This window comes from Eptatretus burgeri, chromosome 7, assembly GCF_056783735.1.
Source record: "Eptatretus burgeri isolate ZD-2024b chromosome 7, Ebu_testis_v1, whole genome shotgun sequence".
Lineage (NCBI taxonomy): Eukaryota > Metazoa > Chordata > Myxini > Myxiniformes > Myxinidae > Eptatretus > Eptatretus burgeri.
The window spans coordinates 45,087,176-45,112,175 of NC_140967.1; the positions used below are offsets into that span (position 1 = coordinate 45,087,176).

The window sequence follows — 25,000 nt, forward strand, 5'->3', positions numbered from 1 at the left end:
TTGAGGGAGAGTCATTACTGTTCTGGTTTGCTCCACAACATTTTAAAAAGTGGTTGTTCTTTTTTGCTCTAGGGGCTGTGCAGGTTCTGGTGGTTTCACGCACACTCTGCTGGGGACTGAGTGTTTCTGCACATCTCGTCGTCGTCATGGACACGCAATTCTACAATGGTCGTATCCATGCGTAAGTGTGTGGCTGCCAAGAGCACCACCATTTTAATAGTCTTCCCGAATGCTTTTTCCTTTTTCATCCGTTTTGACGCCCTCCTTGGTTCTTTCTCACTGTGCACACCCAATTATTCTTTCAGTTACGTGGACTACCCCATATATGACGTCCTGCAGATGGTTGGTCGTGCAAACCGGCCAAGCTACGATGCAGAGGGTCGTTGTGTCATCCTGTGTCAAGCTTCTAAGAAGGTGATGTTTTATGTGACATGTGTGAACACAGTGCTGTATGTCCTCCACTTACCCCTTTTTATTTTGTCTATTAACTTTCATTCCTTTCCTCCATCTTTATACCCATATGCCATCTTTCAGGACCTTTATAAGAAGTTCCTTTATGAGCCCCTGCCAATAGAATCCCACCTGGACCATGCGCTGCATGACCACTTTAATGCAGAGGTCGTTACCAAGACCATCGAGAACAAGCAGGATGCGGTGGATTACCTCACATGGACGTTTCTGTATCGGCGCATGACTCAGAACCCCAACTACTACAACTTGCAAGGTCATACTGATGACCTGTTTGATGACTCATTGATGGCTGATTGTACATCTTCAGTTCAAGGATCTCTTCTTTTTTGCATGAATAACCTCATCACGGTTTTCCTTTAGGATGAGCTACATTGTAAAGCACCTTACTTGCTTTTGTTTTATGCTTTTATAACTCGTAGCAATTTCTGTAACAATGTTCGAAGCAGCCGTTTTATTCTGCTACGCTTTTGACCCAACACAGGCGTCTCTCACCGGCACCTGTCCGACCACCTCTCTGAGCTGGTGGAGAGTACGTTGAGTGACTTGGAGGCTTCTCGCTGCATCAATATAGAGGATGAGACTGATGTAACACCACTCAACCTGGGCATGATTGCAGCTTACTATTACATCAACTACACCACTATTGGTACTGGGATATGCTCTCTCTACTTTTCTTGTGCTTCTGTGATGGTAGTTCTTATGCATCATGTGTTAAATCATCTGGAAATGACCAAACGATAATGGTAAAACACTTCATGGTGATCTATTTCAGTTTGTTGTTGACGACAGACTCGGTGAATTGACGTGATGTTTTGGCAGAGCTTTTCAGCATGTCTCTGAATGCAAAGACCAAGGTGCGAGGCCTACTGGAGATAGTGTCAAATGCGGCAGAGTATGCGAGTGTTCCGATTCGGCACCACGAAGATGCATTGTTGCGCCAGGTAAGGAGCAGGTTGTGAGATTTGAAGGTTTCAAACCTGTTGTATATGTTTGAAAACGAGTGTAAAGTGCAGGTTAACTATTAATGGTCTATCTTCGAGTCGTATGACCCATTACTAACATGCACGGTGGCTTGTGGATCCTTCAGCTCTTAGCAAAAGTGCCCAACAAGCCCACGAATCCCAAGTTCAATGATCCTCATTTGAAAGCAAACCTACTGCTGCAAGCACACCTCTCACGGACGCAGCTCACTGCAGAATTGCAGTCGGACACTGAAGAGATACTGACAAAGGTACAGCCACTAATTACTACTTTCTCAGGCCGAATGGTTGGGCAGTGCTGGTGTGCCTTGCTATGCACTATTTGGTATACGTATATCTCCTAAAGGCCATGTGCTTTCCTTGGTTGCTTTCAGGCAGTTCGGTTAGTCCAGGCATGTGTGGACGTGCTCTCGTCAAATGGCTGGCTTGGCCCTGCACTTGCTGCAATGGAGCTGGCTCAAATGATCACTCAGGCAATGTGGTCACGTGATTCATACCTGAAGCAGCTCCCTCATTTCACACCGGAGCTCATCAAGCGCTGTGCGGAGAAGGTGTGTGATCAGATTTCTGTGCAGATAAGATGTAGATGGTGTTTTGGTTTCTTTTTTTAAAGATCTATCAGGAAGGTTTCAACCAGGTGTGGGATTCTTGATAAGTCTCAAAATATTTTATAGCTTTCTATGTGAAGCCTTGACCCTCTTTCTTCCTCTCTTTTCTGGCTCACAGGGGGTGGAGAGCATTTTTGATATCCTGGAGATGGAGGATGGAGAGCGCTCTGCTCTCCTTCAGCTTGGTGATGAGCAGATGGCCGACGTAGCACGTTTTTGCAATCATTACCCCAACATCGAGCTGTCGTATGAAGTGCAGGACAAAGAAAATATTAGGAGGTAAAACATTTTCACTTGATCTTCATCCATCAAGGCCCAAAACTCAACTTTAGCTACACTAAATTTCACCCTAAAGACAGTTTGAAAGCCGTTTTGATTGATTTGGGTTTAAATTTAGTTCTCTGGGGTTCGTTTTGTTGTGGTGTAAAATGTATGTAAATGATTCCTTGCAGCGGTTCAGCAGTGGTCGTGATGGTGCAGTTGGAACGGGAGGATGAAGTCACCGGGCCTGTCATTGCACCGTTTTTCCCACAGGTATCTCGCACATGGTTGTACTTTATGAGTGTTTTCGTCTTACAGTTACACGGGATGACCAAGCTGCATGTTGCATAACTATACAAGGCAACATTTCCTTTTCACTGTGGAATATTTTCATTTAGGCCAAATGAGATGTCTAAATCATAGAATGAAGGATTAGTCTTGTTCGTGAAGGCTCGGGTTGGTCTGCGTCAGTGGACAGGTAGAACAATGGATGAAATCAACAGGAGGTTGAGGTTTGTTAACCTCCATGGGAAGCATGGAGCAGCTCGTGTTTTCAACATTAACCCTTCATTGGAGCAAAAGAGGGGTAATGCCAAGAGGGTTAATGCCCGTTAGAGGAAAAGAAGGGTCAACGCGATATTTTGCTCCAACAAAGGGTTAACGTCATAAACATCACCTTTCTTCCCACAGTGGTTAACATACCTCAGTCAATGCTTTTTAATTGCACAAATCCCTAATCCTATTCATTTCAACCATTGTCTCATTCATAACAAGAAAATCCAATACAGGTGGAGGCCATTCAGCCCATCATGCCTGCAAGAACACCACACCAACCCATCTACACAAGATCCAAGGACGAAAATGCAAAAAAAAGTTTTTAATTAATGAAATAATATTTTTTTGTTTGTTGTTTTTTTTTTGTTTTTTTGTAGTTTTTAGGTCATCTCTACCGAGATGACCTAATAAAGCCTGACCAAATGTCCGTCCGTATGTCTGTCAACAATTTTTCTTTCTGATCTTGATGAAACTTAGTATGTGGGATAGAGGTCGATGAGTGTTGCACAACGATATAACTTTTGTCCGGGTTCAAGGTCAGGGACGAGGTCACGAGGTCACGTAAGTTATAAAAATCGCCATTTTCAAAACCTATCTCGTCTGCCATTCTACAAGATATTCGGCAACTGTTTATTGATTATGATAGTAAAAAATATTATCTTGTATCTAACCGGACAGATTTTTGAATTTCCTTCCCGTTTGATCGTCACGTGATCTGGAAGATGGCCAAAAACGCCGATGCGATTCGCAAAGAAGGAAGGAAGGAGAAATGAAATATAAATATAAAACACATTTTTAGCCTTTTATATTTATACATTTTCCGCCGAAGGTGCAAAAGTTTCAAAACCCGAAATGTAAACGTCGGCATTTATTTTCAAAATATAAAACTTCGTGCGCGCGCCAAAATGCCGCGTCATCTTTAACCAAACTGCGCAGTAGTCCGGTCATGGCGTCTGAGCAGTGGCCAGCGTGGTTCAGATTGACTGTGGTTTCTGGGGCGAAGGTGATTGTTAAGAAGTATGTCGGCGGTATAAATTCGAGTGACTGTATTGGTGATTTAATCACGTAACATCTTGACAACGAATATTCTGGCCGAACGATTGCATCAATTCAGTGCATCAGCAGGGATAATTCGCAGGCTCCTCTCGATCGTGCCGATATCTAACATAATCACCGGCGGACATAGGGCTGCAGGCTGTGGGGCGACGCCACGGATCCCGGATGAGGGGATGTGATAAATTATGCTACATGCTTCGAGCTTTCGGATTAATATATCAATGAGTACATTCCATAATTAATGAATTAATAATTAATGAATCTGACATACAAAATGTTTTTTCATACCTGACATGTTACTTTGTGCAGTCACGAAACTTCTGTGGAATTAATAATTAATGAATTTGCTAGCTCTAACGATTTTTCAAACCTCAGTATCTCTATAAATACTTCACCAATTTTCATTCTGAAAGTTGCATTATAATCAGTGAAGAATAATCTACAGGATTATCATAATCTCCGAGAGCTTAGCCTATTTTTTCTTTTCTTCTACCACCGGAAATGAAATGTCCCCAGAGAGTGGATGGACCGGAAAACCACGTATTGCACTTACTGGTGATTCTGATGTGTTAATCCGGGTACTAAATGAACAATACATATTTATTAATTATGTCATTAGTAATATTATCCTAGTGTATCTCTGTGAACTATTTAAATCTAAACGGTTAGTTTGGACTGTTTCGCGGTTACCTGAACTGAACATTGAGAACTTGTGGTATTATAGAGATGACCGTCACCCCCACACGGGGGTAATTTTTGTAGTTGTGTTTTTAACGAAGCTCATGCCCCCTTCCCTGAGGGGAAGAAAAGGAGAAAAGAAAAACATCAACCACACAACCCCCCTTGACGAGACCCCCACCAACAGCACTCTGTACACAATCACCCATCAATGCTCAAACTACCTAAACATCCCCATACCCCTCTATTATCTCCATAACTTCCAGGTACCGATCTAATTCTAATTTAAACTTATCTACTGTTTCTGCTGCCACTACCTTTCCAGGAAGACCATTTCATGCATTCACGACTCTCTGAGTAAAAGTCCCCTGCCTTACTACCGTCTTAACTCTCCTCTACTTTACTCTCAAGCCATGGCCCCTGGTTCTATCACTGTCTAATCTGTTCAATAATTCATCTGCACTTATTTTATCAATACCTTTCATTATCTTAAACATCTCAATCATATCTCCTCGTAACTGCCTCCTTTCTGGTGAATAATGCCCTGTCTCCTTCAACTGCTCCTCATAGCTGAGTCTACCAAGGCCAGGAATGAATCTTGTAGCCCTGCGCTGAATCTATTTCTATATTATATCTATACCATAGTGTAGTGTACCCAGTAGGCTTGGGTGACAATAGATTCCCTCCATCAGAACCATGAATCGAACCCTAAATTACAGAGCTGATTATCTGCCAGTAACGGTTCCAAGTCTCCGGAGTTGATTCCCACTATGTCTTATCATTCTTCGTCCATCGAGAATCCATTCGTTGGTTCAGCAAATTATATCAAAAGCTTCTCCTGTCATTCTTTACAAAGCAAAGACAAGTCCATTTTTCTTCTTCTCGTTTGTTCAAGTTGTGAAGAAAGTGAGTAGACATGTTGTCACAAACATTATGCATGTGTGTCGGTCTTCTCCATCCGGGATCCGATGGACAGCATTAGGCTATTACCGTATGTTTGTATAGAGTATAATGAAATTCCAAAATCATATTTCATAACAGCAAAGGTACCATGGCATATTTATTAACGGCAAATTAAAAAAAGTCGGGAACGATCGAGGAGTGCTCTCTCGCCTTACACACCGGGTAAACCAGGTTCAACTTTTTTATCGAATTGAAAAAAATTACAATTTTCCCAGAGGTTTGGATTAATTTGAAACAACTTTTACTTCTTAGATGTTTTTAATTTTTTAAACCTCATGAACATAATTTTTACGTTTGAGTTATTGGTCTCCTCCCGGTTTCACTGAAGGAGACTATAGGTTTGTTCTCTATCTCCGTCTGTCCGTCCCACCTATGGTTTTTTTACACTTTTTTTTTCCCCATACCCTCTAACATCCCATACCTTTATTGTCAAGCCAGATAAGATCTGTGGCTTGCTACAGGTACCATGTAAACCTGTACGAACCTCTTCCATGGTCGGGTTGTCTGCGACTAAACCATCTCCCCCACCAAGTTTCTTGGTGAGGAGGGTATATGGATATGGACACCCAGCAGGATTAAAAACAAAACCTGTCAAAGGGCGGAGGAGCTCCTTGTGAGCCAACGTCCATCCATATCTAGTGCCCAACTGTGTCTGCGGACGTCCTCCTGCAGTTGGGTTACTTTGTTTTTTGGAGGTTGGTGGCAGGATTTGCACTCCGGCCACCGGAAAAATTTTCATTCCGCAAAACACAAGAAAAACGCAAAAAAACCTGAAAACCCACTCTGTGGGAGTACCTCCTGTGCAGCTGCCCATCGTAGGGAAGCTCACTGGATAACAGGATTGGGGAAAACCCTTCAGGACCTGCACTCTTTGATAGGAGGAAAACCACAGGGTAACATTCCCTGGTCAGATTGCGGTTGTGTGTGTCAGGGTGGTGCTGAGGTGTCATCTACCAGGCGGGTCTCCTTGGGTTAACCTGAGGTGATCACTTTTGGTAGGTGCCGAGAATGTCCTATCTCAAACAGAGGATGATCACCTGTCTTTGTTATCATCTGAGCTCAAGTGTTTGAACATCGGTATTGCAGCATTCTCTGAGGTTCGGAGACCGGATAATGGTGAGATCATAGCCGGTGGTTACACCTACTATTGGTCTGGTCGCTCTGATGGTTACCATGCCCAAAGAGTTGCTGTCGTTGTGTCCAATAAGCTAACTCCAATTATAATTGAGGTAACACCGGTCAATGAGCGTATTATAAGACTAAGGATTCGTCACTCCTTGGGTGTCGTTTCCCTGGTCTCTGTCTATGCTCCGACTGAGGTGAATGATCTCACCGTGAAGGACGCATTCTATGCCACGCTCTCGTCTGTGGATGATCACTGCCCCAGGCGAGATACTCTTCTAGTCTTGGGGGATTTCAATGCATCGACCGAAACCGATAGGGATGGTTATGAGACGTGTGTTGGTCCCCATGGGTCTGGAACTGTGAACCAGTATAGCACTAAGTTCCTTGACTTTGTAAGACGTCATGGACTTTGGGTGGCTAGTTTGTGGTTTCAGTGCACACAGGCTCATCGCTGCACTTGGTATTCCAACGCTGGTGGTGTGTCAAAGGAGATTGACCATGTGCTCGTTGATGGTCGCTGGAGCATTATCCAGAACTGCAAGGTCTGCCGGAGTGTTTAGTTCCTTAATACTGACTACAGGCTTGTGGTAGCAAATTTGAAGTTGCAGCTTAAATCTGGGAGAATGGTACCATCCCAGCCTAGGCTGGATGTTGGCAAGCTCAAGGATTGGAGGGTAGCTGAGGAGTTTGCGAACAGCTGAGTGAGGATTTGGGTGGTCTGGGTGCTTTGGGGAATCCTTAAGAGTTGTGGAGTGTCTTCAGGACCACTGTCCTTGATGTTGCCGGTGGATGTCTTTGAACTCACCGTTGGGCAAAGAAGAATTTGGTCTCTCAAGAGACACTGGATACCATTGACCAGAGTTGTAGGCCAGACTTGATGGCAGAGCCGAGCTGTTTAGGGCAGTGTGACCACTCCTCATTTTCATAAATGCCAAGGTGAGCCAATGAAAAAAGCCAATAATTCACAAGGTTTCGGAAAAGCGATGATAAGAGAAGACCTATACACCGAGAAAAACTATAGAAAACCAAGACGCCAAGGTGAACAACGAATAGCCAAGATCTTGTGAAAAAAGCCAGAGTAGTCACACTGGTTTAGGGAGTTGAGGTGGAAAACTGTAAGTGCAAGGAGGGGGGACAAGGAGGCCTATGTGAGGGGGTAGAGCATCACCTGTGGTCAAGTGCTTACTGGGGAATTTGCGCATTATATTCCTCCAAACCAGTCCCTCGGTGTATTGCAGTTAGAGCAGAGGGTGGTTGGTTCTTCACTGAGGAGTCCGAAGTGAAGGCCCGCTGGGCTGGTTACTCTGAGCGTCTGTACCAGGCTAATTCACCAGCTGTTGAGTTGGACGTCAGGGGTGTCACAATCCTTACTGCTTACCCTCCAATCAACTGTGATCCACTTTCGTTTGTGGAAACACAGGCTGCGGTGAACCGCTTGAAAAGAGGTAAAGCTCCTGGGATCTGTGGCATCCATGCTGAACTTCTCAAGGCTCGTGGAAATGCTGCACTCATGTCGTTGCATGCAGTTCTGTGTTCTGCCTGGAACACAGGTGTCATTCCGAACTGACTGGAAGAGGGGCCTTGTTGTTCCTCTGTGGAAAGGGAAGAGTGATCGCCAACACTGCAACAACCACCTCGGGGTGACGCTGCTCCCAGTACTGGGTCAACGATTGACCATACCCTTCTTCCTCGGGTGCTCACTGAATGCAGATGAGAGTTTCGGCAGGGGCTGCTTGCAGCTGATGTTGATCTCTGCGAAGCGTTCAATTCAGTGAATCAGGATGCCCTCTGGAGGATTCTTAGTCTTCGTGGGGTGCCACCAAAACTGATCAATCTGATTTCTGAACTATACTCTGGTACTGAGAGTGCTGTGAGATGTGGTGGTACCATCTCCGACTTATTTCCAGTTGCTACTGGAGTTCAGCAGGGGTGTGTACTGGCCCCCACACTTTTCAGCACTTGTATGAACTGGATTCTGGGGAGGATGTCAGAGAGATCAAGCTGCGGTGCATCGTTTGGGAATGTCAAGATCTCTGACCTTGATTTCACAGATGATGCAATCATCTTTGCGGAGACTCTGGATATCCTTTTGGGGGCCCTCGTTGTGCTGAATGAGGAGTCGGAGCCACTGGGATTCCGGGTTTCCTGGGTCAAAACTAAGATCCAGGCTTTCAATTACATTGTGGATGATGCTATCTTGTCTGTACCTGTTTGTGGTGAGCATGTTTCACGGAGAGATTCACTTACCTTGGCAGTGATATTCATGTCTCTGCTGGCTGTGAGCCAGAGGTCAATGGACGTCTGGGTCAGGTCAGGCCTAGGGGTCATGGATTCACTGGATAATGGGGTGTGGCACTGTCTTGACCTGTGCGGGGGTATGAAAGTCTGAGTCTTTAGGTCCTTGGTGCTTCCAGTCTTGCTCTACGGATGTGAAACTTGGACTCTGATCAGGGATCTGAGACGGAGACTTGATTCCTTTGGTACCAGGTCTCTTCGGAGAATCCTTGGCTATCGCTGGTCAGACTTTCTATCCAATGAGCAGTTGCTGGGAGAGACTGAGATGCGATTTGTTTCCTGCATAGTCTGTGAGCGTCAGCTGCGGCTGCATGGACATGTGGCTCGTTTTCCTGACGCTGATCCTGCTCACCATATTCTCTCAGCGAGGGAGCCTCGTGAGTGGAGGAAGTAAATTGGCCAACCACGTGCCTCGTGGCTGCAGCAGGTTGATCAGCATCTCAAGAAGATGGGGATGTGCCAGGCTTCTGCCTGAGGGATGGCCAGATGGAGGCCCCTAGAGAACTGGCGGAAAATGGACGCAGCGACACGCTGCTCCAGTGCATGCTCCCATACCTGACCAGACCTGACCTTTAACATATTCAACTGAAACTTGGTACTTGGCTTTATTATGATAAGTTACAGAAAAGTTCGAGTCTCAGGGTGTTTCGTCAATGTTTCACCAAGTTATGCCTTTCTTGACTTAGAAAATATCACATCAGTAGGGGACATGTGTTGTAAAGGAAATCTCACTCTTGTTTCTCTTCATTCCCTTCGTCACCGATGATGTATGGGGGTTGTTTTTTACCCATTTGTCTGTGTGCAGGATATCTCAAAAAGTTAGATGGATTCAGACAAAATTAGTTGAGCAGGTTGGGTGTGTGAAGAGGACGAATTGATTACATTTTGGCGAAGAATCTGAATTGATTCTCAAATTTTAAGAATCACTCAAGCCTCATACCCAGCCCTAGTTTCTTCATTCGTTTATCTTGGATACCGTTTACTGGCTTTTATCAAGAGTAAATTCGTTTTGCGCACACCAAAGTAACGGCGTCTCAAGGAGTTGCCGCCGTCATACTAATCGGGGAAAAATCATATTGGTCCACGTGGTCGTTTGCCACTGCTTGGAGAAGCAATCTCTCTTCCTTGTTCATGTTTTACAGAAACGCGAGGAAGGTTGGTGGGTGGTAATTGGTGACCCAAAGTCGAACAGTCTTATCTCCATCAAGAGGCTCAGCTTGCAGCAGAAGGCAAAGGTGAGAATGGCTTGCTACAGAGGCCGAATATTCACCCGTGATCACGTACACACAGGCTACCCGGAAGTAAAACCAGCATGTAAACATTTCCCACCTCTCGTCAACTTCCTGTCCCTCCTGTACGTCTTTATCCGCTCCATGTAGGTGAAGTTGGATTTTGTGGCTCCAGCACCCGGAACGCACTCATACACGCTGTACTTCATGAGTGACGCATATATGGGCTGTGATCAGGAGTATGGGTTCAGCCTGCATGTGTACGAAGGTGCTGGAAGTGACATCGGTGGCAGTGACTCGGAATGAATCTTTGCTGGCGGGTTTGTAGTCTAAAGCTATCTCTTGGTCATCATATGAGTTGCTACTTCACACCTTCAAACACAAGAAACTTTTGCATGTGTGTAGTCGACAATTGTGCTCATGTTAAAAACCTGTATTGATAACTTTTTTACTTTTTTGCTTTGTTGCCACTTGGCATTATTTTGTTCCATTTCCTTTTTTCATGGCTCTTACTATGTAGTTGTGATTTGTGTAATTTTAAAATGAATGGCTAGTTCTATCATTTAAATTTTCCAGGTTTCTTCATGAATGTGACAGTTATGGATTCGATTTCATGAATGCCAAATCTGTTTCTAAATAAAAGTCTGGATATTTATTTCCCAGACTGACTTTGAATTGTTGTATATTTTTGTACACGCTTGCTGAACAGACCTTGCAAATCACCTTTTCATCATATTTGATTCGGGAACTTCCAAAGACGTTTTCTAATTTTTGTTTGCGTTACCTTTTCTGACGATGTCACTCTCTTATCTTTTCCTTAGCTTGTTTGAATAAAATTGATGCTTCATCGACGAAACACCCATCTATCCTATTTAATTGGTGCAAGGAAATGTTTACTGTAAATCATCGAGTGGATCTATCCAGATTTGAGTGACACCAATAATTCTTTTGCAGTTTGTAGAAACGGCTGATGTTCCTGTTCCACTTTAATGTTCTGTTTCGAGAAAAAGCTTTGGAGTTTAAAAGGCCTACCTTTTCCTGTATAGTCTCAGTTCAGTGCTTGCATTTTGAGCTTTGCTTCCCTTCCCACCTCATTCCCCAAATGCTTAGAACGGTTCTATGGATTGCCTTGCCAACGTGCATGAATCGCTACCAAACCCCAGCCCACAACAATATTGTTGTGGGGCCAGGTCTTGGTGGTGAGCACGACCGCTAGGTGGAGCAGTAGAGTCGTCTCCATCGAACACCCGGAATTTAGGTCGTGACCCTCGGATAAGTCCGAAAGGCACGGGTCCCTTACAGGACCATGAATCGCCAATAATTCGACCGCGTGGGGTAGGGTTAATTGCCAAACTTCAATATACCTAAGTACCCACACGGCAAAGCTACCGGGGAATTCACACCCTCGATAGGCCTCGAGCGGGATGAGCCGTTACCGTGCCCGAACCGTGTGTAACTCGAGCGGATGGCTACCGAGGCCCGTTGGTTCAAATGAACAATTTACTGCTTCGCTATTTCTCAACACTCATCGTGCTAAGCCAATAAAAGAATTGACAGGGAACGAGCTGGGACATTCAAAAATAGGGAATTTATTTACAATAATCGGGGGACGAGGGGAGCACATAAGGGCAGAGTTGTCCGAATAAAGAAGGGAATCAAATGTACAAGCAATTCCTTAAACAATTCTACTTAGAGACAGGGCCCATGGACACACACACACGCACACATAAATTCCCCAGAAAGAGATGGACCTCGAGGTCTTTATTGCCCCTTCAGCTCGGGAGGGATGACGAGCTGAGGGAAGAGAATGTGGCTGGGTACCTGGCCGCGTTCTCGCGGCTGGACGACCGCACCTTCCCGGAGCACCAGGCACTGAAGAACGGACCAGGGCAGCCAAACCCAGAGGAGGCAAGACGAGGTGATCTCCCGTGATGAGATGGTCGACTGCTTGTTGTAATGCGCCAGACGAGACGCCTTGGATGCGCAGGATACAGTCAGCCGCAGACCCAGACAGAAGAGCGCTCGAGCAGACGGGACGCAATCAATCAATTCCATCCGTTTTTTTGGGGCAGATCCGCTCCCCCGTCGCCTGCTCCCATTGGGTGGACGACGTGTCGTGGCTCCGCCTTCTTGAGAAGGACCGCCCCGGCTTTGGTCCGCGCGTTGCCCATTGGGCGGAAAATGATGCATACCCTTATTTGGCACGAAGCCAGAACAAAACGCTCTGTGCCCATATTTGGGCCAAGCCAGAGCGAAACGCTTCGTGACCATATTTGGTGCGAAATCCATACCGCCTGGGGCATGGAATTCCACACACCCACATGCCGGCGAGCGTGCGAAGAGCGCGGACAATGCTGCGAGCAGAGGGTTGTTGTTGGGGTAAAAATCCTATCTATAAAATAACTTTGCAGTGCATGTACACTTAATTCCCATTAGACATAGGGGAAAGGGACCTATCTATCCACATTTACTTTACGAAATAACTGAGCTACGGGGACCTGAATGTTGAGTGCTTATGGCTGCCAGATTCGTAACAATATTACCCCTGCCAGAGAGGGTATTGCATTCGTGTCCGTTTGTCTCCATACAGAACGAGTGTTTTTTTTTCTCTGCAACCGCTTTTCAGATTGAGATGAAGTTTTCACCATTGGGGCGACTACTGTAGAATGTTTTGATGATAATTATGATGTCATCGGTCACGTGGTTTGGCAGTCAAGGTGTTTTTTAACGTTGAAAAACATTCTCTGAAATGGCTGAATAGGTGAAACTTTACACGTATAACCACCTATCCATGAGGAACAAAATGTTCACACATAGGTCACATCATGGTTTGGTAACCATATTGGATTTACCATAAAACCTATAAAAATCTTCTCCTGGACAGATCGAAGGGAAACTTCACACAGATGTTCCCAAGCCTTGGGGATACCAGGGTATTCACAAATAATTGATGTTGCATGGTCTGGCAGTCATATTGGATTGAGTGAAGATCTTTTTAAAATCCTATCTTGAACTGCTTCATTAATCATTATGAAACTTCACAATTATGATCTAATAGTGATGGTGAATATACTGTTACGGTTGTGGAAATTCGCAAACCACCATTCAGGTCCCATAGGTGAGATCTCTGTAAGTACATGTGAAGTTAGCCCAAACCCGTTGTATAGAGGGAATTTATGTGATCCATCCGGGCTGCGACTCTTTGAGTTAGCCATTTTTTCTGTTCTATCTTTTATTTCAAACAAACAGCATCTCAACAACCACGCCATCCCCACCACAGCGCCAACCACACTACAACCATGCCACCTCCACCATCAACGCTACCACATCTTCGCCACTCACCATTCAGTAGGTCCTGTGCGGTTACGATCTCTGGGAACAAACAAAAACCAACGGCTATGCTCGGGGGGTTTTCCCGCCTGTTTCTCCCGTCGAGGTTCTCCGCGCTCGGTGTGGAGGAGAGGCGATGCAGGGGTCAAAGGTGAGAAAAGGTGGGGGCCTCTTTTTGGGGGAATAATTCCCTGGCTCTGAGCCAAGACTGACTCCCCCGGCCCCCGCACGGCGCGGGGTGGAGGGAAAGCAAGAGGTCACGCCCCCCTTCGAGAGGCTTCTCCAAGAAGCTCGAAGGGAGGGGGGCCGAAAACGGGGCGGAGCGAAGGGCGGAGCCCCGCGCTACAAAAGGCGGACAGGACGGATCTTGAGTTGTTGTTGGAGTCGTTGGTCGAGAGTTGGAGTGAGTGGTTGGTCGAGGGTTGGTCTTCATGGTCATCTTCTGGTCTGAGTCGTGAGCTTGTTGTTCCTGCCTTGCTTCGTTGACCCGTGCGCGAGCGCGGAAAACAGCGCCGAACAAACCCCGTCCGTACCGTCGAGCGGACCACACGAGCGGCACGAGCTCGCGGAGCACGCCGGAGGGGCTCAGAGTTGCGGTCGCAAAAGGAGGACTCGACGCGATCAGGGAAGTCGCACTTCCATTTTCTTTTGGGGTTTGGTGTAAATGTCTGTGGGTGGCGCCGTCCGTCAGGTAGTATTGTTTTAAGTGTTGCCGTGTGTTCGCGTATTCGGTAGTAGCTCTGCATTGTTGTTGTTGTTTTAAATTGATATATGTGCATAATTGTTTTAATTGCTATATGTGTGCCTCCGTGTGTCGTGTGAAAAGTGCTTGTGTGAACTTGTTCCCCATTTCGCTGCGTCCTTCCCTTTGTTGAATCTCCATCTTGCTTCACGTAACGGGTTCGTCATGGGCTTAATACGCCCGATAAGTAATCGGAACCGTCGAGGCCGACGATAACACCGCTCGGTTATCCCGATAGTACGGAACAGACCGCTTAAGCGGCGAGGTGCAATCTCCCGGTCTACCATCCGCGTGGGTACTTAGGTAGGTCGAGTTTGGCGAACAACCCTATCCCACGCGGGTGGCCGATTGGCACGATCGTGGTGAGGCCGAAAGGCCCACCCGTGACTAACTCCTGGCGTTAGTCCTAGAGGGTCACGACAGAATTGTCCGTCCGTGGGCGACGTGCCGCGATTCGAGTCACGTGGCCGACCGCACGCCGGCGGGCGCGAATTCACAACAGTACGTTTTAAATTTCAACCTGAACGGACACATCGTGTGGCAGCCAAAATTATTTAATTTTTTCATCTGGGTTCATTTTTATTTTTTTTGAAAACGCTCACTTGGCTGTGCCTGGATGAGTTTGAGGGTAGAGGAGCAGCAGCTGAAACATGAATCCTATCCAGGTTCCTCCTGATTTAATATTTGTTTTTTTGCTTGTTTGGGTTCCTTCTGATGACCCCAATGCAGACTGGACCTATTTGTCTTCCATTTGCTTTGAATTGAATTTATTTTAATGCCATTCCATATTCAATTTAATAACAAAAATGTCATGGGTCAGGTGTCCAATCAAAGTGGGATGTCTTGGTATCTGGTCATCACTGCCAGCAGTTACAAAGTGGCATTTCTTGTTATGTCTCATGTAACACACCAGTACACAAACACCACACAAAAGTCCTGGCAAGGGTCTGCAATCTGATTGCTATTTTTCTTGTTCCTTTTATTTCTGGTCATCAGTAAAAAATATCAAACAGTAATAATAAAGTACAACAATGCATACTGAGTTTATTCCCACTGTTTTTGAGTTTCAAACTACCTATAGCAATATTTTTATTTATTTGCTTTTGCATGACTTCTACTGAATGATGCAAAAGTCTCCAAGCTCATTCACTTTTACATTGAAAAAGTTCATACCTCCCTCTCTCTAATTGTATAGTTGGAATTCTGTCAAAGAAAATGCAATAATTGAGAGGAAAAAAAAAAAAAAGAAGAAAAAGTTTGTGTACAGTATTTAACTTCATACTGTCTGGAAGGGCTCAGATTATATACTGTTAAGACAGAAGTGTTAATTCAAGACTATTGTTCTTAAACTATAAACAATAGATTAAGTGTAATGCACGCTTCACTAACTACACAAAGAAATCTGTCACGTTGATTATGTTCACACTCGTGTTTTGAAGCATTCCACATTTTGGTTGAACCTGTTGTAATTTCAAAAAAAAAAACCACAAAGTACAAGAGTGGCCCATAATGTTAACATTCACAATTGGAAAGTTTGAAGCATTAGTGAATATTATTTGGAGGTTTATCGTGGAGATGTTCAATGTCACCACAATTTGCCACTTTTCCAACTGCCAGATTGATTGATTCACGACCTTGTGAAACAAGTCCCCACTGATTGCCACCCCCAAATTTCAGCCTTGGTTCCATGAGTGTTTGTGACCTTTATGTGAAGATTTTAAACATCAAATGCCCCATAAAAAATATAATCACAGATGTAAATTGAGGGTGACCAGTCCACACCATTCCACATTGAAGACTTGAAAGGAATGATGCAATCAATCTAAGTTGAATGGAAAAAGTGAAGAAGTCTCCCGACATGGGGCGTTCTGCAGAAACCGGTGTCCGTGAATGTTAAGAAAATTTTAATACGTGGAAAAATCCTGGGCTAAATGAACTAGATGGGCTTTAGTTATGTCTGTATGTTGTTGGTGTTTTTTTTTGGGGGGGGGAGTTATTGGATGTTATGTACAGTGCAAACAATCACCCTTTGACAGTTTTATTTGCACAATGTTATCATTTTTGGGCCACCCTGTAGTCACAATATCAGATGTCTTCTTGGAACCAATGCAGAAATCTATTCCTCAATAGCTTGTTCTTTGGCCTTTTCCCAACAGTACGAGCCTCTCCGTGTCATCACAGCAGCCCCATTTAGAATGATAAACCCTCAAGTAAGTCCCTCCTTAGAGTATTTGTACTCATAACTCATCGTGTCTGCCTGAGCCTTTAGGTTTCGCAAATCTACCAATTAAGAGCGGAAACTGGGATTTGGAATCAATAATGACAAAGGCAAATGGACGGTCGGCATAGAACAAAGAAGCTGAGCGCAGCTCTTTTCTTGCATAGAGGTCAGGAGGGTGAGGGTCCCCTTCTGGCCCAAACTCAAATGCCGCTCCATGAGAGACTCGGCTAACATGGAGACCTTTCGCCGAGGCGATGCCAGAGAGGTCGGATCTGGTCTTGTCTATCACTCGTGACAGGCCGAGTTTTTTAACGGCGTCATCCTGAAATGAAAAAAAAACAACGAACAATGCAAAATTTAGGACAAAGACAGTTTATTGCAAGTCTTATTTGATCTACAATGAGTCGTGAAATTACATGTTTGTTTAACTTTGTAATTAAAGTAGAGCCAGTGGAAAGGGGGATTGGGTGAGGGAGGAGCGATAAAATAATTTTAGACATGCTCTGGTACAATTTTAAGTTGATCATTTATGTCTGTAACCTACCTGAAGGTCAAAAACGCTCTCTATAGAGACCCGAGGTAGAGATACTGCAACTGCCTTCAACACCATTACAGAACGCCACTTCCGAAGTTGCTCCACTGTAAGAATCTCCTCTATCTTGTGGAGACCACCTGTTTGTCGTGGAAGCAGGATCACAACGCTTGCCAACTCTTTGGCCAATGGCATTTCGAGCACCTGCAGCCTCTTTTCCTCATCGTCATAAAGTTTGTAGAAACCTGGAAGAGAGAGAGAGGTTAGATTCGACTGAGGGTACCACATGATTTACAATAAAGGTTGAAACAGATGAACACCATATTTGGGACACTTTTGAATGATGGTCATTCATCTAATCGCATTTAATTTTTTCTTCCTTGGTGTTTGAAACACCGATGTGAACATCAACACGTATTAAATAGAATGAGCAATCAGAGACTGCAGACCCTCGCCTGGACTTGTTTTGTGGCAAATGAATGGAAGATTGTATTAAATGAAAGGTCTCAATGGTCCAGTTATAAATGTGTAAAGGTCAAAGGTCTGAAAAGTTGTGATGGTTGAAAGGAGTCTGAGGGTCTTCAAGTCTTAGGGCTCTTAAAAGGTATTTGGGGTCTAAAGCATCCGAGGGTTCTGAAAGGGTCTTAAAGGGTGTTGGAGGTCTTTGGGCTCAAAGGGTTTTAGGATTCTGATGTAGTTAATACACATACAGTACTCACGTTCTGGACAGACAGACAGACAAATGAACACAAATGCAACACCCTCTCCTCTGACGAGGGTAAATAAACAAGAATAGAAGGGAAAAATGGATGTCGTGTGTCGTTTCATTCGAGCGCACACACACCCACATACACATCACGGTGAATGGCAGTTTGTAATCCCATATCGTGTTAACTCGTGTCCTCCAGTCTTTAACACAACTTGTACGTGCAAAAAAATAAAAAAAAAACTTTCAAACCACGTGCCAGAAACAACCACACAGGCCGTTCCATCCCTCTCGCGTGCCCGTATGTGCGTGGCTGTACGTGCAACCCCCCCAAAAAAAACCTTTCAAACCGCGTGCCAGAAACAACAACCACACAGGCCGTTCCTTCACTTCCTTCGCTCTGACTTCACACAGGCCGTGTGAGTGTGTGTGTCTGTGTGTCTATGTCTCAACAACCACTGGTCCGATCTAATTGAAACTTGCCAGATATATTGCTGGGGCCCTGTCGCCTGAGTATGTGCCTTTTCAAGGTTTGATATTAATCGGACAAGTGGTTTCCAAGTTATGGCCATTTATTTACCAAACCAATGACAGGATACGTTGCTGCGGCCATTTATTTACCAACCAATGACAGGACACGTTGCTGCGTAGGCGTGGCCGTTGGGGAAGAGAACCTCAGCCACATTCCCCATTACGGGTTACAACGTATGGACTTCCGGATAGTGATGACTTACTGTATTCTAATAATTTCTCGATTTCTTATGCGCATTTATAGATAAACACAATGCCCCAATCCAGTCGTCGTTTTCGAGAGCGAAGGAACGGCCTGTGTGGTTGTTTGAAAGTTTTTTTTGTTTGTTTTTGCATGTAAGGCCACACACGTACAGTAAAATTGTTCTCTCGTCCACGCCTTCTCGTTTTACATTGTTACGTTCACTTTCTTTCTATCATAGTCATTGCTCGACAGAAAAAGGATTATCCTCAACTTCGATCAACGTGTTGAAGTGTTGAAGAAGCTTGACTGACTTAAAGTGCGTGAAAAAGAAGACTGCACGAAGATCTGAACCTTGTCAATCATATATATATATATATATATATATATATATATATGCCTCGAAGGCAGTTATTGAGGTGAAAAGTAGAAAGCGGTCTTCAGGATTCTGCCCTAAGGGCAAAGATGCATTGAAAAACTAAAAGCCCCTTTTCCAAAATGGAGTCACTTGTTTTTATATTAATTTACAAATACTGTACTTTCATACACAACATGTTTGATACATCGAGCCACTTTTTAAACTCGTTTATAAAAGCTTAAAAGCCATTGGGTAAATATATAAAAATTCCTGCCATGTCGGGACACTGCTTCTTGGATACATGGATGTTTTTTTAAAGACGGACGACTGGAATAGGCCTATACCTCGAGGCTCTTCCATCATTTTTGGTTTAAACAAAACCTTCAGTCACAGGAAGTGCTCAAACTTATCGAATTATCTCGTTCCGTCAAGTCGTGCCCGATGCGTGTTCAGTTGCTAAGTTTCTTGTTGGGCGTTCGCCAAGTGGCTTAAGCACCCAAGCAAGCACTCCTTTGGAAACTGTTGAAACGGAACGGCTGGCTCGGCAAGCAGTAGCTGGCTGCTTGGTAACAGGAACACACACCCGTGGGAACGTTAGTGAGCAGATTTCTCCAAACATCCCAATCCTGCACCAGTGCCCGAAGATCTGGCAGAGACAGCTTGGTTGCACCTTGACCCCATCCACCCAGCAACACATACACACAAACACGGTCTGATTCTTACTCTTCTTCCCTCAACCCTACCCAGCATGATTGATTCCTCTAGAGTTTTGTTTTCTGCACACATGAGGTGTCCAAAGTATGACAGTTTCTGTTTTAGCATCAGTGCTTCTAATGTACGTGGTGCATGGTGTTCTCATTTCTTCAAGCACTGATTTGTGTGTTCTTCTTGCAGCAGTCCATGGAAGCTTTAACATTCGTGTCTCCAACATCAGGTTTTAAAACTGTCAATGTTCTTCCTTCCTTTCTTTCTTTCTTCTTCACTGCCCATGACTTACATCCATACATTGCAACTGAAAATACCAGAGCCTTCACCAGCCTCCTCTTGGTTTGTATTGTCACATCTTTGTCTTTCCAGATCTTTGTCAATCCTGTCTTAATGGCTCGAGTGGTGGGATTGGAATCCGAGGGTCCTGAGTTCAAATCCTGCTCAGCTCTTGAATTAATACCAGGTGGGGTTAACTCAGTCTGTCATCCTTCTGAGGTAGGCAAAATGAGTGCCAGCTTTCTGGTATCCTGTGTCGGAGTGGCAACCCATCCAGGATTGTGCCCAAGAGCCAAGGAGACTGCTTGGGCAGCACCAACGCTCTGCATAGAGTATGGTCCCCATGGAGGGATGGTCAATCCTGTCATGGCTGTTCTCCCCAAAGTGAACCATCTCAGAATTTCTCCAACATTCTACACTCACTTCATTATTTGGACCAAGGAGTATTGGACCTATAGCTCTTTGTCTGAAGTCGGCATGCAGTTGCTTCACGTCCTCTCGATGCGCCTTCGGTTTTCATCTCTCTTTTTCTTTCTGCTTGTTTTTAGGATGTTGTTTTGTGACATCTTTACCTCCGCCAGCTGGGGGTGAACAGAGGTTATGTTTTCACCCCTTTGTTACTTATGAAATCGAAGATTCACGAGTATATACTGTGTATTGGTTCTTCTGGTCTGTTATTACATCTGCCGCCGAAAGTGGCCAGAGGTTATGTTTTCACCCTTGTCTATTGGGTGGTCGCTAGACGACCCTTAGTCTCAGGTTTTCCGTCTGTCTGTTTGTTTGTATGTAATGGACAGCTCTGGAGGTCAGAGGAGTCAACTGATTTTGATGAAACTTGACTGGTAGGTTCATACCAGGATCTAGTTGTACGCTTTTGAGCACCGTTGCTATGGATGCCACCGTTGCCAAGCAACGGGACTGAAATTTTTGAAAAAATCCGAAATTTTATTTTATTTTTTTTCAAAAATCAAAAATCGGCTTCCGTGCTTTTATGCGCACTATAATCAACCTCTTTGTCAAAAAATTTCAGCCTGATCCATCAAAAACTGTATGACGAGTATGCAATTATATTACTATATGCTTTCACCCCAATGTTCGCGTTGGGATTCCCTAACGTATGGTTAGGGAATCGAACACAAATGATGAATGGACAGTTGCTCGTCATGTTCCTATATGGAACAACGAACGGCAAAAATGCCATCTGATGTGTTTTCTTATCTACATATTTCAAATTCGCCTTAGTCTAGCGACCACCCATGTCGCCTACCGGCTTGTCTGTCTGTCTGTCTCTGAATAGGATATCTCAAAACGTTGTGGACGGATTCAGACGAAATTTGATATCTGGTGAAGCATGGGTGCATGATATTGTATTTTAAAAAGTCGTGGACAACTTATGACAAGACTATCTGGATGAGTTGGGAAGGTAACAAGAACAAGCGGATTCGATTTTGGTTCAGGTCCGGATGCAGATCCTCCTCTCAGTGGGATACAAAACGTAAACTGTTCAGCCTGGCAGAGGTATGCGCTCTACCGAGTGCCGTTCTCGTCTTTTACAATGTCTTTTAATTCTTGACACAATTAGTCTGGCATTCTGTCAACAAAGTCCAACTCTGAAAAACGGTTTTTCTTTGCATTTGTTTGGATACATTTTCAAGATCATATCTGGTTGGAGTTTTTGATATTTTTTTTTCACCTTTCTCAGTTTGACTCATAGTTTTGCCACAGAGTTCATGATCTGCCCCCACAGTCTGTGTTTGGCAGATTGTTGGAGAATTGCACAACACTTCTCCATCTTCTATTGATTAGAATGTCATCAATCTGATTTCTCTGTTTCCCATCTGGTGTAGGCCATGTGTACAGTCTACTTGTTTGAACTTGGGTTGTTTAAACGATGTATTTCCAATTATGAGCTCATTCTCCATACAGAACTCCAGCATTCATTCCCCCGGCTCATTTTGGATACCAATACCATGCTTTCCTGCAATCCCTGGTGCTCCTGCCCCTCCAATGTTTGCATTCCAGTCTCTCATAATAATTAAAACATCCCCTTTAAGCACCTGTTCTACCAGTTCATGCAAATTTCCATAAAACTCTTCTGCATTTTCCTTATCCGTTGCAGAAGTTGAAGCAAATATCTGAATGATGGTGGTGTTCACCAGATGTCCTTTCATCCTAGCTGATTTTAACCTTGATCATTGACTGGGTTGTATCCCAGTACTGACACCACCGTCTTCTTATTGCAAATCACTGCCACTCCATTTCTTTTACTGGTTTCGTGATCAGAAAAGAACACTTTGTCATCGTCAGATTGAAACTGCCCCAAACCAATCCATCTGAATTCACTTATCACCATAATTTGAGTTCACGTCCTCTCCACCTCTCTCCTTACATCTAACTTTTCCTGATTCATTGGCCTTACATTCCCTGTCCCAATTTTGTAAATGGTTGAGAAGCTCAGAATTCAACTTTCACTTGTAGTGACCTCAGCAACTGGATTTCCTTGCGGGTTTAATCCAGCCCTACTCAACAAAACACTTTCCTCTTCCACAGTAGTCATTGGGTGCTTTCAACCCAAGTGCTCATCCTCCGGCACCAAAGCTTTATCTCTTAGATTTCTGATCATTATTGTTTTCTTGGCATGTACATAAGTGGTTTGCCATTGCCTTCTGGGCAGTGTCTGTTATATAGATCCTAGCCATTATTCTCCATTAGAGAATCCTCTGCTTTGCATCAAGGCCATGTAGCCATTACTGGCAAAATGTGCCAGCTGCCTGCATGGCAATCCACCACCTGCTCCCATGGCTTTACGCAACCGTGATCGGGAGGCTAAAATAGGGTAATACACCTTGCCAGAAGGTGGTCCATGGGTTGATGACTGCAAAGGCCACCTCCTTTGTTACTGTTACCCTGTTAAACCCTTAGCCTTTGGTGGAAAAACCTGAACCACAAGGCAGCGGCAGATTTGATTCACAGTTTCTTTCTACTCGGGCTACAAGGCAAATAATAGCTCTCATATAAATATATACAAGCACATATTAGGCTGGGCGTAATGTGGGGACTCATTGCCATGGCGCGCTGCCTTGACTTTATCCTGTGACAAGTTCTTCAACATTCTATAATGCATTGTTTTTACATCATGACACAGTGCCAATGACAGTGCAGGTAATTATTCATGAAAATTTTTGTTCAGCTCTTCTGCCAAAATGAAGTGTCGCCAATGTCGACCCACATGTACTCCCTGCACTGTCATCTTGCAATTGCATCCAAATCAGCCAATTTGATCAACACTGACATTCCAATGATCTGTGGTGCATAAACCTCTTATTTCAGCCTGCTTGGACGGGGAGTTCAAGCGTCTGATTGACAGCCTGATAGGGAAAGTGAACGGAGGATAATGAATTGGTATATTTTGATGGAAAGACACAAACTTTTGCACATTTTGTCTGTCATGGAACATAAACTATTTCATGTGCTCTGTGTGAAAATATTTCAATCTGTGAGAGAGCGAGAGATGATGATGAAAACCCACTGTGCGTCAAATAACCCTAACAGAAGGAAGCAATTCACGACTGCTCAGGTGTTTCAGTGTTTGGGTGTCACGAGAAACGGACAACCGAGGCAGCATACTCAGACAATTAATCTCCCATATTACCCCAGCCTAAGACTCAAAAATAAACTAGTAATGAAAAAAAAAATCCAACAAAAATTCGGCACAAAAGAAACATCCTCACTCTTCCATGAGCCTCGATTTTGTATCGAAAAAAAAGAGAGGTTTAAATTGCAATGTTTCATTATAAATGCTTCATGTTTCTAGAATACGAGACATGCCTCACAATTATCATGTTACATCACAAAATTCCTTTTGTACAAGTTGAAAAGTGAGATTTGCTCACTTGAAATGTACGTGTGTAACTTGCTGGGGGCAAGGTTATATTACCAGTGCGGTGCATAAAGTCGATGGAACGGGTGAGTGTGTGTGCCATCAGGAAGCCCCGTGGGTCCGACAGGTTGGGATGAAAGCCTTCATGCCAGTGCCCTGCACGACAAACACATCCACAACGAGCACACACAATCCAGCATTACTAATGCAACGTTAATACCGAGATGCGGTGCCATGCCAAGCGATGTAGCCTCTTGAGCAGTGTCAAGCGGCCGGACTCACTATTTTGCCTGCACCTCCATTTCTCAGCATAGGCTGTCTTGTACGTGCTGTCCCACCTAGCCCGTTTGCATGCACAAGAAGTCTTCTTTTTTTTTGGATGTTTATGAAAAGGCAGATGATTTTCCTGCCCTTTTGCTCTTGACTTTAGAATAATGGTGTGGAAGAATGTTTTGATGCAGCAGTGCTTGGAGAGGGAGAGGTGAGATGCTGAAAGATGTGTTGAAATTTTTTTGTTGGCCTTTTCATTCCTGGTACTTGACAACAGTTACTCCTGCGAACTTTCCTCTGTCCAAAACGCTGTCAACTAATCAATCAATCTCAAGATTACTCCAAACATACTGCAAGGAAAATAGCCTAGGGGAAAGATAATTTAATTAATTAATTAGATTTGTTAGCTATATCTTCAGTTGACCTATTATGTGTGTTTAGACTAACTGTCCCATCGATTTCCCTAATTAGCATCACCAGAGATAACATAACCTTACCTTTCAATCCCTCTGTTGTCCCACTACTGTGCTATCTTTTCTTCTAAATACCCACTCCCACCTTTAAACATCTCGGTGCTGAATTGTGTTTCAGCAGAGTCATTCCGCTGGCCAATTGCTCTGACGTCATTCCGCTGGCCAAGTCATTCCGCCAAGTCATTCCACTGGCCAGATTTTAACTCTGACGTTTGACTGGAAATCCAATGACTGACTGCTTCTGTGACGCACAGTAATCACTCCATCCATCCATCCATGGGACCATACTCTGTGCAGAGCATTGGTGCTGCCGAAGCAGTCTCCTTGGCTATTGGGCACAATCCTGGATGGGTCGCTACTCCGACACAGTATACCAGCATGCTGGCACTCATTTTTCCGACCTTGGAAGGATGACAGGCAGAGTCAACCCCACCTGGTATTAATTCAACAGCCAAGTGGGATTTGAACTCAGGACTCGAGGATCCCAAGCCCACCACTCCAGCCATTAAGCCAACACCAGGCATGTCATCACTCAGCCACCTGTACGAGTCACTTGGCCAATAGTGCCCTG

The 25,000-nt window shown here is 44.4% G+C and overlaps 2 protein-coding genes across 4 annotated transcripts in view; one reads left to right on the forward strand and one right to left on the reverse strand.

The window, feature by feature from the left end:
• The window catches only part of SNRNP200 (small nuclear ribonucleoprotein U5 subunit 200), a 48,269-nt gene extending 37,373 nt beyond the window's left edge, over positions 1 to 10,896 (forward strand). Inside the window, exons 35-45 of the mRNA XM_085888275.1 lie at positions 73 to 181; positions 306 to 414; positions 535 to 724; positions 953 to 1,117; positions 1,291 to 1,412; positions 1,559 to 1,702; positions 1,826 to 2,002; positions 2,178 to 2,338; positions 2,512 to 2,593; positions 10,135 to 10,227; positions 10,372 to 10,896. Of these exons, the coding sequence (XP_085744401.1) occupies positions 73 to 181; positions 306 to 414; positions 535 to 724; positions 953 to 1,117; positions 1,291 to 1,412; positions 1,559 to 1,702; positions 1,826 to 2,002; positions 2,178 to 2,338; positions 2,512 to 2,593; positions 10,135 to 10,227; positions 10,372 to 10,527 (1,508 nt within the window). The 3' untranslated portion in view covers positions 10,528 to 10,896. The remainder of the gene's footprint in view (positions 1 to 72; positions 182 to 305; positions 415 to 534; positions 725 to 952; positions 1,118 to 1,290; positions 1,413 to 1,558; positions 1,703 to 1,825; positions 2,003 to 2,177; positions 2,339 to 2,511; positions 2,594 to 10,134; positions 10,228 to 10,371) is intronic.
• A 4,338-nt stretch (positions 10,897 to 15,234) lies between these two features.
• Positions 15,235 to 25,000, reverse strand: part of SERPINH1 (serpin family H member 1) — a 32,057-nt gene continuing 22,291 nt past the window's right edge. For all 3 annotated transcript variants that reach the window (XM_085888277.1, XM_085888276.1, XM_085888278.1), the window contains 3 exons: positions 23,744 to 23,842; positions 17,059 to 17,291; positions 15,235 to 16,836 (listed from right to left, as the gene is read on the reverse strand). In XM_085888277.1, coding sequence (XP_085744403.1) covers positions 16,531 to 16,836; positions 17,059 to 17,291; positions 23,744 to 23,842 — 638 coding nt within the window. In that variant the 3' untranslated portion in view covers positions 15,235 to 16,530. The remainder of the gene's footprint in view (positions 16,837 to 17,058; positions 17,292 to 23,743; positions 23,843 to 25,000) is intronic.